The 15,651-nt window shown below is 43.0% G+C and overlaps 1 protein-coding gene across 1 annotated transcript in view; it reads left to right on the top strand.

The window, feature by feature from the left end:
• The window catches only part of gli2a (GLI family zinc finger 2a), an 85,961-nt gene that overhangs the window by 43,594 nt on the left and 26,716 nt on the right, over positions 1-15,651 (top strand). The window contains exons 3-4 of the mRNA XM_080479064.1: positions 5,787-5,892; positions 14,387-14,592. Of these exons, the coding sequence (XP_080335190.1) occupies positions 5,787-5,892; positions 14,387-14,592 (312 nt within the window). The remainder of the gene's footprint in view (positions 1-5,786; positions 5,893-14,386; positions 14,593-15,651) is intronic.

Here is a 15,651-nt window from a genome sequence, read left to right as displayed (position 1 = left end):
TATTTAAGATTCATTCCAGTCAATTACCGTTTTTTCTGGACTATAAATCCTATAAGATGGCGTATACATCACACCAGTCAAAAAATGTGTCATGAAGAGGAAAACATGTATAAGTTCCAATTTAATTTGGAAATCAATTTAACAAACTCCTAGACCAAGAACAGACATTTAATCTGGAAGGGGAAGTTATTCAGTCTTATAGCATTGTTTTGAGTGTGAAAATGACCATCGGTGCCAAGTTTGGTCTCATTTGGGGTATCGAGAACTGTTGCATCCTTACTTGGCATTGTGTTTAGCGTAAGATCAAACCTTTTCTGAAGATGCAAACTGACGTGTTGCAGCTTGGCAGGATGTTTGGAAGGTTTCAATATGGGGGCAAATTGGCCAAAATATAGACCCAATCTTAAAACAAGCAACGGTATGAGAGATCAGGGTAGATATTGTGCCTGTCTGAAAAAAACTAGTTCAAAGTTCTTTTAGCCCAGATTGATATATGATAAAATTGCAGCGACACTAAAGCTTCTCCGTGCACTGAGGGCTGTGGGCTTTGATGATTTTGATCTCCTGCCAAGGCTGACAACATTTTTGTACTCGTTGACAAATCGTCCCGGTTTGATGTGCGGTCACATATTCTGGTGTCGGAAGATGTATTCAACTTTCCTTATGTGCCACACAACTGGCAGTTACTGATTCTTATACAAGGTTTTCTTCAGTGAATCACAGCGGTGGAGAATTACGAAGATGAAGCACAAATATTACTTCAAAGAGTATGTAAGAGTGCATGTAGGCTGGCCCTTTTTAGAAGAACTCACCTGCACTTTTGCAGAGTAGTCAACTTTACCCAGAGTTCTCTGGTGCCTTTGCTTTTAGTCTTCATATCAGCAGAAAAGTGAAACTTATCATCTTGAAGAGTTGTAGCAGTGGCTTTATTTGCTGCGAGATAATCTAAATTGTACAACCTTCGGTGACGCTGCGGCTTACCACTGTCACCACTGCATTTGATTCCAGGCCAGAGATTTTCTGTATGACATTCATTCTATCCGAGCCTGTCAAATCCGTCTTCCTTCTACAATCCAAATGTAAGTTTGTAAAAAACTTCCGAAAACTACTGATATACTGAATAAATTATGTATAATATGAAAAACCACAACAGTTCATAGAAGGTAGCGTTAGCTACTTGGTAGAAACCCACCCAATCTGGCAACACTGATCTTCTCCATGAGAGTGCCGTGAAGTAGGCGTGGACAAATGCTGCTCATTAGCATTTAAAGACACAGAAACAGCCTGTTCTCTTTAGAAGTCAGCAGAGGGACTTTTAGACTGGCTGAACTTCTGGACCAATACTGGATCTGGAGCAACACACTTTGAATACAATGTTGTTGGACCTCACACTGATGGGAAGTTGTTGAAAAACTGTATAATATGGGACCTAAATGTCTAAATGCAAATTAAAGGGACATACAGTATATGTGGAGGGACAAACACTGCACTACAGTCTACAAGCTTCACAAATTCCATCCAATGTCTAGCAATCAGGCTAAATATCAGTCCAATCTATCTTTTTCAGCGTTTAATCAGTTAATTAAAAAAAAAAAACTACCACATTGAAGTATTACAAGAAAATATTACTAACATATTATATAATTCTGAGATGTCCCACCGGTGCAAATAACTTAAAGAAATGGTGTACAAATTGAATATTAGCCAATAAATTGTCTGACTTGCTAAATACTTTTGTTCACGTTGACCTTAAGTTAACATAACTTATTGGAAGAAGTGGGCAGCTTCTGAAAAAAGTGATCAAATGTGAGATATTCAATAAATACACAAAAATAACTTAAATATATGCTTTTTTATGTAAACATTTTCCTTCATAAGCACACTATGGATGCTTGCACGTAATCTTTTTTTTTACTTTTTCAAATTGTTGAGTTGGACGACAGTGTGACTGTGTACTTTAAAAGTTTTCAAAACAATCATGGCGACGGTTTGCCTGATCATTGTGCCTGAATCATTCTTTGGCACATTACTTCACTACTTTGAAGAAAAGTTGATGTAATATCTTACGCAGTGTTTTTGGACACCCTGGGTGGAGTGAGCCCCCACATGCCAACACAAAGGGCACGGCAAGGCGGTAAATCAAGAAAGTGAGGGGTGTGAATCGTCCCAGTGCGCGGACCTGTCGGTAGTTGTCCCTGCAGCCCTGCAAACAATGTAGCTGTCTGGGTGATGGAACATCTCGCTCAGCCCTTATCACCCCCACATCCAGCAGCACCATCCTGGGAGGGGGCAGGTGGGGGGTGGTTTCTCTCTGGATCTACTTCTCCGCGCTGTTTATTTAGCTATAGTTGTGTATGTGTTTTCTCAGTCTTGCTTATAAAAAAAAAAAGAAAGAATTGAACTCGTCAAAACATTCTCCTGTGGAATACGTAAGAAAACTTAAATAAAAAAAAAAGAGATTTTCACTGAAGAATACAAACTTGAAAGTGGAGTACTGTTGAATGATTCACGTTCTCCTCCTTGGCTGTCTTTAACTTAAGTGGAGTTTTCTCCTTGTCTTGTGCCCTCTCCACCCTCCCCACCAGAGATGTGCCAGGCAGCACAAGCAGGGGGCACCTCGCACACAAAGCCCAAACTTCTGGCTCCACTTGTGAAACAAAAGCTCCGACTCCTTTTCCCAGCTCTCACTCCCTCTCGCCCATTTACTGGGTGCCTCTTTTGGCTTTGTAACACACGAGTTGACTCAGATTTGGCCGCCTGTCTCACGCACAAAGGCAAGGGAGGGATCCCTGGCCAGGTTCCAGCAGCAGAGGTCTTGGTAGAAACACGGAGGGCCTCAGCCCCATGAGCTGAAAGGCAAGAGGAGGCACCAGACACATTTTTACAACTTACTTAGTCTCAAAGATCAACAGATCTTCATACTGCAGCAAGACAATCATTCAATTTACAATCACTCCTGGAACTGTACATTTTCCTGAGAATCCTCCATCGGATCAAGATGTCGTTACGTTCAAACAACACCCGGGGTATTTTATTCCCAGCAGCTTTGTTTTATATTGTTTATGTTCCTCAGGAGTTGCTGGTAAGTGTCAGGCCTCGATATGATGAGAGTAGGAAAGAAAAAGTACATGTAGCATATATACAAAGGTGATTTGAGACGTTTGTCTTGAAATTCTTGTCACGTTACATAAGTTAAGCAGGTGGGGTTCGGGTGAGTGAGTGGTTCATCTTCCATTTTTTAGGTTTGTGTTGGTGTAAGTGTAATTTGGCAAATTATAGAAGCTCCTGTTACTCTGAATGATGGCCAAGCAGTCGGTCAGGCAACCACATTCAATACGACCCAACTGGAACCCTCAAACAGCAATCTGTTGTTCAGAGTAATCACAAACAAATAAATGGTTAAATGGATTTCACTTCCAGCGCTTCACCAGTCCCCAAAGCGCTTTACATCATTATCAGTCACATTCACCCATTCACACACACACATTCATACACCAATGGAGGTAGCTGCCATGCAATGCGCTCAGTCCATAAATAAAACAACAAAGTAAAAAACTGCTTTCTAACTTTGGATCTTCAATTGTCTTTCCATTGAATTGCTGCAGTCAATTGCGACGCATATTCTCATTTGTCCAGGTAGGAAACGTCTCAAATTGGTCAATACACCCGTCGACCTGATTCTATTTGTAATGAGCTACATTGCACCATCTAACGTTGCTCCAGTGGTAGTTCCCCCCACTACAAAATAGTGAATGGACTTCACTTCTGGCTGATCGGTTTCATCCACCCATTGATACTCGCACTCCTGCTGTGCAAGATGCAACTTTGAGAGCAACTTGGATGTGTTCATTAATATTTGGATGTTCATTCAGGGCTGACATGAGGGGACATCAGGTGTTTTTGTGTGTCAAAAAAACCCAGTTTGGAATATTTGTTTGCATAGTGCAGTAAAATCTGTCATTTAGTCACAGCTGGAAGGACTCTGGGTTTCTTTATACCATTTGCATGTTTTTCCTGTGTCAAGGGGAGATGTCTTCATATATTCTGCTATTAACCAACTGGTGACTCACACTCTCTGTGGGTATTGGTGAATATGTGTCTGTTTTGTTTTTCTTTTCTTTTTTTTGGTCTTGAAATGGAATCTAACCTGCCTTTTGTCATGAGTTGGCTGCCACAGACTGCATCCCACTGAGAGATTAATCGGGATATAGAAGATGGATGGGACATTTAATTATAAGATTATCAAATTGATTTTGAACGCCTATCAAATTCAGGAAATGAGGAACAGTTGGATGAGTAATGCGAGACTTCTCTAAAGTTTGAGTTCTCAAAGAAAAAAAAAGAAACAATTACAAAGAGGCGGTGCGTGCTCTAAAGCAAATTCCACAGCAGTTAAATGTTTCCCAATTCAGCGTTGCCTTCAGGGAAACTCTTCTCCCAGCCGTGTGTAATCCCATCAGAATTAACCGAGAACAAGATGGTACAGCGTCGCCATGATTGAACCAGTCACGATAACAAAAGGCTCAATCAGGGTTAAGTAGCTGTAATGTCTGTCTTTGTAACCAGCATCCCCTAAAAACAACATCCCACATTCTACCACAGCCCCGAGGCTCAGAGTCCTGTTACACCTTGTTCCACAGCGCCGGCTCCAGTCGTGGAGCACATCTGAAACAGGAAGGAGTATTTTAAGAAACGCTAACTTAAAAGAAAAGAAAAAAAAAGTATTTGCTTTTTGGTATTTTGTCTTGGCAGATTGAATAAAGTTCTGTTCCACTGACCACGTGCAGAAAACATGCTTCATCAGCTCACTAGTTCCAGTTTTTTGCGCTTTATGTTTATTTTCCCAGAGCATCAGAGAAACGCAAACCTTTGTGCACAAATGTTTCAAATTAAAAGCTCTTCACAGCAGAAGAGAACAAGAATGGCAAACAAGGGAGGAAAAAAAAACAAAAACCTGCATCGTGGACCTGATTGAATAGATTAAGTGGATGGAAGTAAACCTGAGTGATACGTCACTGCTGATTCAATGAGCTCTGTAGGGATGTACATTACGTAGCATCACCAAAACTAAACTCTCTTCATTTGTCCGCTCAATGGCATCAAGTTTATCTGGAAACCTGAGGGAGCTGCTCTGCCCTGTGCTTTTTTGTTTTTTTTCTGTCTCGTCACAGTTAACACAGGTACACACACATACACACACATATTTCTTATTCTGACTTGTGGTTTTTTTTTTTGTTTGTTTTTTTCCCTCCTTCAAACATCTGAATCCTGAACAAATCAAACCGGGGTGAATTAGTAGGCCTTTTGACTGTGATTAGAGCTCTCCTCCTCCACACAACAACGACTCCTACCCTCCTGCTGTAATGACAGTAATTAATGAAAAGTGGCTGTGTTGTTCTTAAGAGACTTCCCTAAAGGCATCAGACCGTTTATGGCAGGAAATGGTGCATTCGTGCATTCTTTGTCTGACACATAAAAATAACATTCATCGTTGTATAAAAGCTGCGTTGGTCTTATTGGATGGAGTGAGACGTTAATGAATGTACAGTTCTTGGGGGGGGGGGGGAAGCCACAGACAGTGTAGAAGGTTTCAATTACGGTGGTTTACGGGAACTGTAAATAGAGTTGTGTCTCATTCTGTAATGAAACCCAGTGAGTTCTTTCAACTTTATTAAACCTCAATCATGTTCTGCATTGTGTCAGTGCTTCTCTGATTGGACCACATTTATGAACTGGAGTTCACTTTTTTTTTTTTTTTAATGTTCATCTGTTTTCTGTACTTGCAGGCACCCACCATCTTTTCCCCACTTTTCACACGCCAATCCCCATCGACGTGAGGCACCACGAGGGCCGGTACCATTATGACCCCCATCCACTCCACAGCATGCACGGGTGAGGCTCAGATTTCTGTCTTTTCTTTTGTATGAGGATAAAGCAGTGATGAGTTATATCACGGATGCTACAAGACATAATCCTACAAGTTTACTAAAATCTTTGCTAAATCAGTTCGAAAAACTGATAAATTGACACAGAAATCTTTAGCTGTGTTCTGCTTCGGGCCTTTAGCGGTCTTGAGATGGGAGAAGCTCTTCAAGGCCTTTATAAAGGCCTTCATCACCGACTCCGACCGCTCTGCGCATATGTCTTTATAGGGTTACCTATGAATACAATAGGTTCAATTCAGAGAAGTAATTTGTCAAAGCAATCATGTATGTTTTCTTCTTCTGTTGCTTTCTTCAGTCTTTAATGTGTGTCACTGACTTTATATGCTGGACATCAACCTGACAGCCAGCTCGGGTCAAAGCTGATCACCCAGTGGAAGCTGGTTGTCCAGGTCAGGGGCTGTAAGGCTGAGGCTCTTTTCTATACTTGAACCCAGAAAAGGAAGTTTTGTTTTTTTTTATCTTCAGTAATCTGGGAACCTTGTAAGATATATCTGTTGGTTGGCGTGTGGTCGGTCAACTGTGCACATGTATTGCACCACGAAATCAGAATTTATTTATTTATTTTGCTGTATGATTTGTATTGAGACAAAATGATAAAGAAAGTGATTAAGAACACCGGCTCGCACGGTCGGGATTAATAGGTTGGAAGTCCGGTTTGCTTTGTTGCTTGTATCCAAACCTGACCTAAAAAAGAAGCATTCATTTGTTTTCCTGCTTTATGGATGCAGCATTACCATAAAAGTGTGGCCTTCTTAACATTACCACGCCTTCCCATCTGCCTTATCAAAAGTACTACAATCCAGGAGGGGAACCTGGGAGCAAGATCAATAGAGGTTTTGGGAGAACTCTGCTGTTACATTTAAATTCAGCAAGATCAGGTGATACACGGCGTAGGCAGAGCTATTTATCACAGGCAAAGCGAAGAAGAGGAGGTGGGGGGAGTCCATGCACCCGCTTTGTTGTGATTAATGTGACATGAGTCTGACAGAGTGCTCCCACTAATTCATCAAGGCCTTGATGTGGCTGTCTTTTTCCCCAGCGTGCGCCAAATTCACCTAATTACGGCATGTCGTCTCAAAGAAGCGGGGCATGGTACCGTAGCAGGGCACTTGGTGGCAGCACTTTGTCACTAGGTCATGGCGGAGTATCAGTGTTGCACTTCTGCTCTGAAGGATCATGAGAATTGCGTACTTTAGTGTTTGCATGCAACGTAATGGGAGCTGCATCTCATTCTGGCACAACTGTACCACTGCAGGTTGGTCTTTACTACCTGGTTCCCCTCTTCGTAGGTTTTTTAGGAAGGCAGAGTGAGAGTCGGTCCTTGAATCAGTTGCTCAGTCGGTTCTCTCACCACCTTCCATTTTTTTCTGCTTGGCTGTCACCTATAGATCTTTTTTGAGTTTGTATGACTTCTTCATCTATTTACTTTGTAAAACGTGTGGTGTGTGCTGTCCCATGCTTATGTTCATGTCTCGTATGGGTTGAGACATATGAATGTATTTTATTTGAAGAGACTAACAGCTCTGATTGCAGACACTCAACCTAAACTGAAAAAGTAAAAACACTTGACACATATGGATGCAATCAGACTGGGGATTGAATCCACTACCTCATGCAGGCAGCCTGACTAAGTAAACCTTTAGCTGACAAAGATTATAAGACAGGAACAAAACTTTTATACCCAATTTACATAACCCACTCCATTATAATAGGACCCCTTTAAATGTCATCATTCAGGTCATCCTGTGTACTAACTAGGACTAAAAGGTGGTTTTCTAATATATTTGCATGAACACATAAACAGTATTTCTGTCAATATATAGTTTGTCATCGTTCACACAATTTCCACGTCTTCTGTAAGTCATCATTGATAGTTTGGAATAAATAAAAGAAGTTACCAAATATGGTCACGTGCCCAGATTGAGAAAGAATATCAGAAAGGACATCAAACCTAATTGATCAAACACTCAAATCCAAAGTTTAAAAATCAAACATTTTGAATACAAGGCCTCTTTTAGTGGTGAGAATGTCATTGCACAGAAAGAAATTTATTCAAACTACTAAACTGCATCTAAACAGGCTTTTCATTCTGGTTATTCCAACCCGTTGACAGGGAAGGTGGGGGTGGTAAAACTGAGTCGAGCAAACACATTTCTAAGTACTGGGTCCAGAATTCAAGAGATTGTGTTCTGCCTGTCCATCTCCATTCCTCGGAGATCAAACAGGCCTGATCCGCACCGCCTCTGGAACACATTAGGAACATCCTCCCATGGGATGACACTAGAACTTGGACTGGGATGCGGCTCTTTGGTGCTGTATTGTGGAGAATCCTCAGGAAACCCAGTCGCCATGCCAGCGTGTTTGACTTGGTAATTAGCATCTGAAATCCAGTCTTCCGTTCCCAGAACCTCAATGACAACGCAACGGATGAGAAACCCAGATCCCCCGCTCATTCCACGGCCCCCGTATTTATGGTTTTTAGGAAGCAGTCGGAGGGGGGGGGGGGGAATTGCAGCACTGAAACATTGAACTATACCCATGTTTTTTTGTGTGGAGTGGCTGTGGCCTGCAACCGCCCCTGTACACAAACAGTTGTGGTCCGGCTCAGCGGGCGACCAGCCCGTTCAAGGCCCACAGCTCCTCAGAGTGGAATGCGTTGATAAAATACAGTTTCCAGATCAGCCATTTGGATTGATGTTGTTTTGCCCATCATTGTTTTTGGTTTGGCTTAAAAAGGCAGTGAGACGAGGTGGAGGGATGGGAATTAGAGGGGTTGGGCGTTTGTTTCACGACTGCTGGTTGGTCGTGGGCTCTTGTGACTGACACGTGGTTATATTTGTTTTGTCTCTCGTCGGCTACAGTCAGAACTCACCGTCACGGCTCGTGTTTGAATTTGGATGCTCCCCCTGAGTTACAGCCAGGAATGTGCTGTGAAGAGACAAGGGGCCCCGTCAATCGAAAGGCCGGGATGCTGCAAATCAATGGGCTGAAAATTTCACGGTGTATTGCATGGTCTCACTTTTAATTCTCCCGCGCTGAAAAAAAACCCCAAATGGTATGTGACAGCAGTGAAGTCAAATAATAGATGATTACCCTCAATATAATCCCATCTCATTTAAATGTATTATCCCATCGTCTGAAACAGCCCCACTGGGCCCCTCCTTTGTACGCAGGCCCCGCTGCTCAGCCAGCACAGTATCATGTTGTCTCCAGTCCTGAGCATCCTGATCAGGGCCCAAAAAAAAAAAAAAACAACCAAGGCAGGAGCTCAGCGTGTCCCCTGAGGGCCAGCCTGGTGATTTATCTTAATCACCTTAGCTGCCCAGAAGTATAGAAGCGAGCGTGTCGCACCATAATTCATCCCACCATGAGCCAGCAGGGAAAATGCCAGAGAGGCAAATACTAACTTGTTGGTCAGCAAGCGGGGCAGGGAGGCGGGCAGAGCGAGGAAGTTTATATTGGAGCGTGGTGACATGACTTTTCACAGAGAGAAGGTGTTAAACAGGATGATTGAGCATTTTCACACTCATAGATTAAGGTGTTGAGCTCTAGAAGGCTGAAATGAGCTTATTTGTACAACCGCGAGTTGTGCACAGCGGTTAGCTGATTGCTTGTTGGAGTACAGTTAACAGTTAACAGTTCCTTCAAACCGTGTTTTGGCAATACTGTTGTGAATAAAAGTCACATTTTATTTAAAGCAGTTAGACTCCAATCTTCTGTTCAACCTTACACAACTCTGATTTGATCTCAATTGAACTATGTTTAAACTAAGCTGAGCATGCTATCTGAAATTAAAAAAACAATACAATACAAGAGAAATACTCTTTTTTTGCAATAGCACCACACAGAATACAACATAGAATAAATACAAGAAGGAAAAAAAAAATACAGAAGAGTAAAGTAGGGGGGGTGGATTACCAGCTCCTTGGTCTATTTCTCGGATTATTGCTAATGCCACTTCATAAATGGAACAATGACAGCTTACTAAAGATGAACTGAAACACCATGGTCGCTCCCAGGTGGCTGGATTAAGTATTGATTCTAACTGGTTGTGTATGACACATAAACAAAACTGGAAAAAACAATAACTAAAAACAATTCTGACTGAAAGTTAAATTCTGAAGTGTTGGATTTAATGATCACTTTGATTTTGTTGACTAATAACCCAACACGCAGTCATTCATCTTCTTCCAAAGCTCCTGCTTTTACTCAATTAATGTATTTTGACACTTAAATTAGATTTATTGGTTTCATATGTAAATTTCAAGGTTCAATCCCCCAGCTCGCTCAGTCCATGTGCCCAACTGCTCTTGGGCAAGACATTAAAGCCCCCCTTTCCAAGCACCTTGACATTTTTCTTGTGTGGGTTCTGGTAGAGGAACTTCAACTGATGCGTGCAGCGGGTCGTTTCCATTAATTGGTTCTGTTTGATTTTGAATTGGGACTCGATAAGGAGTTGGTTTAATTCCCTGCACCACTGTACTGCACAGTAATCCGCTCCTGATGTACGTGCACGCTGGTATGCACTTATTCATGAGGCTACTGATGTGCTCAACAAGCCGTACCTTGTCCAAATCACTTTTTCTCACAGCACAGTTTTAACAATGGAACAACAGAGAGGATGTAATCACACAGGACCGAACACAGAGACAAATAGCAATTACCTAGCTGAGAGCATGTCATCTACTGGCTTATTTCAGCTTCCTACCTCGCCGTCTATCTCTGCGGTTTTCCCACTATCACCGGTACTGGGACAAGAGGCGAAGCGTTTCTGTAACCCCTCTGTTTCCACCACTGCAGCCACCCATACTGTTCAGCAATGATGAAAGGCCCTTTAAATGACAGCTGCTGATTAACACACAGGGCTCTCCCACCGCTGCCAGACCCCTGGAGAGCCTCTCGTTCAGAGCAGCGTGGCTGGAGCCGCTGAAAACACACAAGCTTCAAGTAACATCTTGTCAGGAAAAGGGTGGACCGACAAGGCTTCAATGATGGTACCTGCCAGACAAGGCTATTATTTGCAGCCTCCTGAAAGGCAACAGCAGTAAATTTCACCTTATTATCATGGCTTCATATGCACTTTTGGTGGTTTGAGTGATTTACTGCAGCTGCGGCGGTGTGAGCCAACACGCCGTTCAGCCGTCCGCCAAAGAAACAAACAACTTTTGCTGATAGATGGGTTCGAGGCAAAAAGCTGCAAAATGGCTCGGTGACGCGCAGCTTAGGAATTTTCATTGTGATCAAATTGATTTCTTCTGAGAGCATGTTAAGACAAGACGTCATCAACTTTTATATAGAGCACCATTCAGACACAAGGTCATTTACAATGCTTTGAATAATCCAATAAAGAATATGGATATACTGAAACAAAGCCCATGAGATTGTTAGTAAGAAATGCAATAAAGGAAGTATAAATGAAGTGAATTTTTTATTTAAAAAAAACTGTGAATAAGATCTCTGTAGTAGTACTTCAATCCTCTCTCTGAGTAGACATTTCAGTTTTTATATCTTCTTTTCAACACTTTCGGCATGTGTACAAAGTGTATTTCTGTATTAACCAACTATCCTAATTTCTGGTGAAACCTGTGACACCTGGTGTAATCACCTATTAATGTATTTTCTTTGATCCCTCCTCTTCCTACATGTAGAGGTCCATGTGATACATAGATATCAGTTTCTTCTTATGTTTCACTCGATAAAATAGATTGTAATTTAAACCAAAAAAAAAAGAGTGGAAGAGAATAAAGAATAAATTAAGTCCTGAAATATCTGTAAACACCATCCTCAGCTGGAAAAGTTTGACTTCAATGAATTCCAATCAGGCAGATTCAAGATTGTCTGGCGAACTAACCATCTTCAATTGGCTTTGTTTTTATTTTATTCTTCATTTTATCAGTAACGTCAGTGCACACAGTGAGAGAAGTCATCTTAGATATTCTGCCTTCAGGAAATGAGTCGTGCTAAAAATGACAATAAAGTCTTTCTTTTTAGATTAGTTGATACCATTTGAACTAGAGCCAACCAAAGTCTGGTATCCATTGTGATTCACTCAGCATTAATCCCGAGTGGAGGTGAAGAGGGAAGAAAGTGCTAAAACTGCTGCATTACAGGTGTTTCTAATAACCCCTTCATTCAGGAAACACATTAGACTCTACTACATTATGGCTTTATTTTTTTGCCAAATTGCCGGGAACCCCAGTATGAAATTGCCTTGATGAGCTTTGAGTCACCGGGTTTAGTTGGAGAGGAGACCCACATGGAGCCAGCTTACCAGGTAGTCCTTCAGCGAGGCACCCAAGCTCTAATCTGAGGAGGCAGTGCCAACCGCTCGGTGTGCGGACCGAGCGAAGTGTGTTTTTGTGTATGGAGCGTCTGTTTCTCCTCACTTCTCCCCTCGCGCCCAGAACAGAGGGCCCTTTATGGTTGTTTGTAAGGGGGAAGAGTGGTGGGGCCTGACGGCAGAAAGTTGGCCCTCGGACAAGGCCGACAGTCTGCAGGCGCTTACGGGAAACGGAGCGAGGGCTCTGGGCAGGGCCGGCCCGGGCGCAGGCTGGCGTCTGCACAGAGGCTCTGGAGGGAGGAATGGTGGGGGGTAGGGTACGCGGTGAGTTTCTCAGCCCTCTGCCAGGCCTCTCGCCCACCTTTCGTAGCCATAGTAAACAACTACAACCTGCGTCAGTTTCACTCAGTTCACCCAAATTCTTCTTCCTACCTGATTTCTGTCACTGACCACAAAGATGTGCAGGTCGTTAATTTTTTTCACATTTACCTAACTCGTAGAGCTGTTTCCTACAAACACACACACATGCGCGTGCGCGGCGTACCCGGCCTGCAGTTGATGCTGCCAAGGATCAAAACCACACATATAAACAGTCATTTGTTCACGCCAGCCATTGAGCAGCTTACACAATGTTCGCTCTGAGTCACTGAGAAGAAGGCTTCTCCGTCGTCTTCATTGTTGTTGTTGTTGTGTGTGTGTGTGTGTGTGTGTGTGTGTGTGTGTGTGTGTGTGTGTGTGTGTGTGTGTGTGTGTGTGTGTGTGTGTGTGTGTGTGTGTGTGTGTGTGTGTGTGTGTGTGTGTGTGTGTGTGTGTGTGTGTGTGTGTGTGTGTGTGTGTGAGAGCTGCTGGAAACGGGAACGGACACGTCCTGCGACTGAGTCCATCGTCTGATCGATCTGACCAGCTGATATCATCACCGATATTGGTCTTCTGAGTTTGAAAACACAAAGGAAAGAATATTTCAAGTCAAAACATTGACCAGATGTGGAAAAGGATCCCGAGATTCAACTCCAGCTGTTTACCGGCACTGTACCTGCATGTGCTTGTTACGAGAAATAGAAAAGAAAAACATAAACAGTACTCCAAACTTGAGTTTTCTTTTCTGTTGTGGAGACTTTCAACAAGTTCAATTCTCTATTAAAATCGTTTTTTACAGTGAAGCCAAACACGAGTGGACATGTCCACTGTCACCAACACACACGAGCAGGAACCTTCCAGATAAAAACACTGAGAATTTCCGAGACTCCATAAAGTTTTTTTTTCTTCATATATGCATGATGATTTAGGGTTCTGCCCAATGTGATTCTGCACTCACTGTTAAGGACACATTGACACATATAGGAACTGTAGTTCCTATATCCACTCTTTTACACACTCACACACACACATAGAGAGAGTGGTCATGCGGCCACATAATAACCTGAGCTTGATCTCGATTAGTCATCGTGTCTCCAGCTAAAATGTGCCTCTGAGGGCTGATCTTCTCCCGGGTGTCCGTACCACACACACCGAGGGACTAATAACAACAAAAAGTCGCTTATTGAGCTCGAGCCGCTCGGGGCGACTGTGGATTGCAACACTTGCTTGTCTGCGTTCCTACATGAGAAACTACCAATTACCAGCCAGAGATGACAAATTTATTGCGCAGCCTGATTTGTCCGGCAGGCTTGCGGATGAACTTCAAACTCACAGCGACTTAAGGTTATGAGCATCCGGATATGGTCTCTTATCAGGTAATAGCTGATGAGGGACCCAGTAGTTTTGCCCACCTAGGCGGAGAAGACGTGTCCTGCCAGCAGTCCCTGGGTCTGGACTTGTCTGTAGCTCTGGGGCTCAATAGGAGAAGACAAACAAAAGAGGATTATTATACATTAGCTGGGGGACTGGGGGGGGGTGTCGGTGGATTGAGATTGGAGACACTTCAGTGGAATAACATAAGTTAAGGCTTGTCTATGAACATACCGGATAAGATCACTCCTGATGGTAACAGCAGCACAATGCAAGTAATCAAATTAACAGCAGCGATCTCCACTCCATCGTCTTACCATTGTCTTTTCCCTGCTTACACTATGACCCTCTTCCCTTATTTCTTTCTTTTTCAATCTCCCTATATTTGTTTATTTTACCTCATCCAGCCTGTTATTTTTTTTACTTTCCACAGACCTCCAGGACTGACGGGCAGCCCAGTCATCTCGGACATTTCTCTGATCCGCCTGTCGCCCCACGCAGCAGCCGGGACGGGCGAGTCGCCCTTCAGCCCTCCTCACCCTTACGTCAGCCCTCACATGGAGCACTACCTGCGCTCGGTGCACGGCAGCCCCACCCTTTCCATGATCTCAGCTGCGCGAGGACTGAGTCCTGCAGAAGGTGAGACTTTCTCCAATCTTTACCACCAACTACCCAGCAAATATATTACAGAAAACCTCATCTTTCAAGTGCATTGCTGTGTGTTGCTAATCGATCTTCTAGTTAGAAAGGTAGTGAGTGAAGTTATGAGTGTAGGAATGGCAACACTCCCTGCTGGATTTAAGAACGACCTCTCAGAATTCCGCAGCTGTTTCCTGGATGACATTAATAAAAAATAAAAAACTTGATAAGCTCATGGCAGACATGAACCGCAGCACACGACAGCATGGCCGACATGTAGAGTTGGGACATCGTTTGGTTCCATTCCGTCCACCACACACTTCCATTTTGGCTTTGTGTTGTTGTGTTGTGACTTTTGCTGTTGTGTTGCGCTGTTGGCCCTTCAGGGCCACCGTAGTAACTCGTACAGACACAAAGACTGTCTCAGCTAGTATGTCTCTGTTGGTCCTGCTCAGGTCGGAGAGAACAGGAGCCACCGGCCCGCCACCCGGTCGCCTGTGAATCAGCAGCGCCTCCCCAACTTTCAACTAATGCAAAGAGATGCTGCCACTGATAACGTGGCAAGAAAAATACTACAACTTTGTGCGCCCTGTTAAACACAAATACAGTCTGTAGAGCTCAGTGAAGCATTTGTAAACTTCTGATAGTGATCCCCGCCTGCCAGGCATAAATAAAAGAGTGTTTGTTGAACCCAAACTCTTTGGCACTCGGTATATGTTAGCAGTCATCGGTGTAATGCCATGCATACAGTTTATATATTTCTTTCAGGTCTGTAACAACAACAGAAAAAAAAGAGAGATGAGTGAAGTTATGGCTTCATTTTTGAAGAGGCGTTTGTGTCACATATATAAATAGTTTTTGAGCACACTCATTATAATCTTTTAAAAACAGTCATGATCCATTCATCTTCCCTTCCACTGTATTGAGTCCAGGGTCAGCAGTAACAATAGGCCACTCTTGATTCTAGTATAACATTAACTCTGTTGGATAAATAGAAAACCTTCAACTCCCAAACGTTATTCCATTACCCTCACTGAGTAACTAGAAGGTGATTTATCA

Source organism: Lipophrys pholis (genome assembly GCF_963383615.2).
Source record: "Lipophrys pholis genome assembly, chromosome: 13".
NCBI classification, from domain to species: Eukaryota; Metazoa; Chordata; class Actinopteri; order Blenniiformes; family Blenniidae; genus Lipophrys; species Lipophrys pholis.
The sequence above is the reverse complement of the archived record's forward strand: the minus strand, read 5'-3'. Positions and strand labels throughout refer to the sequence as shown.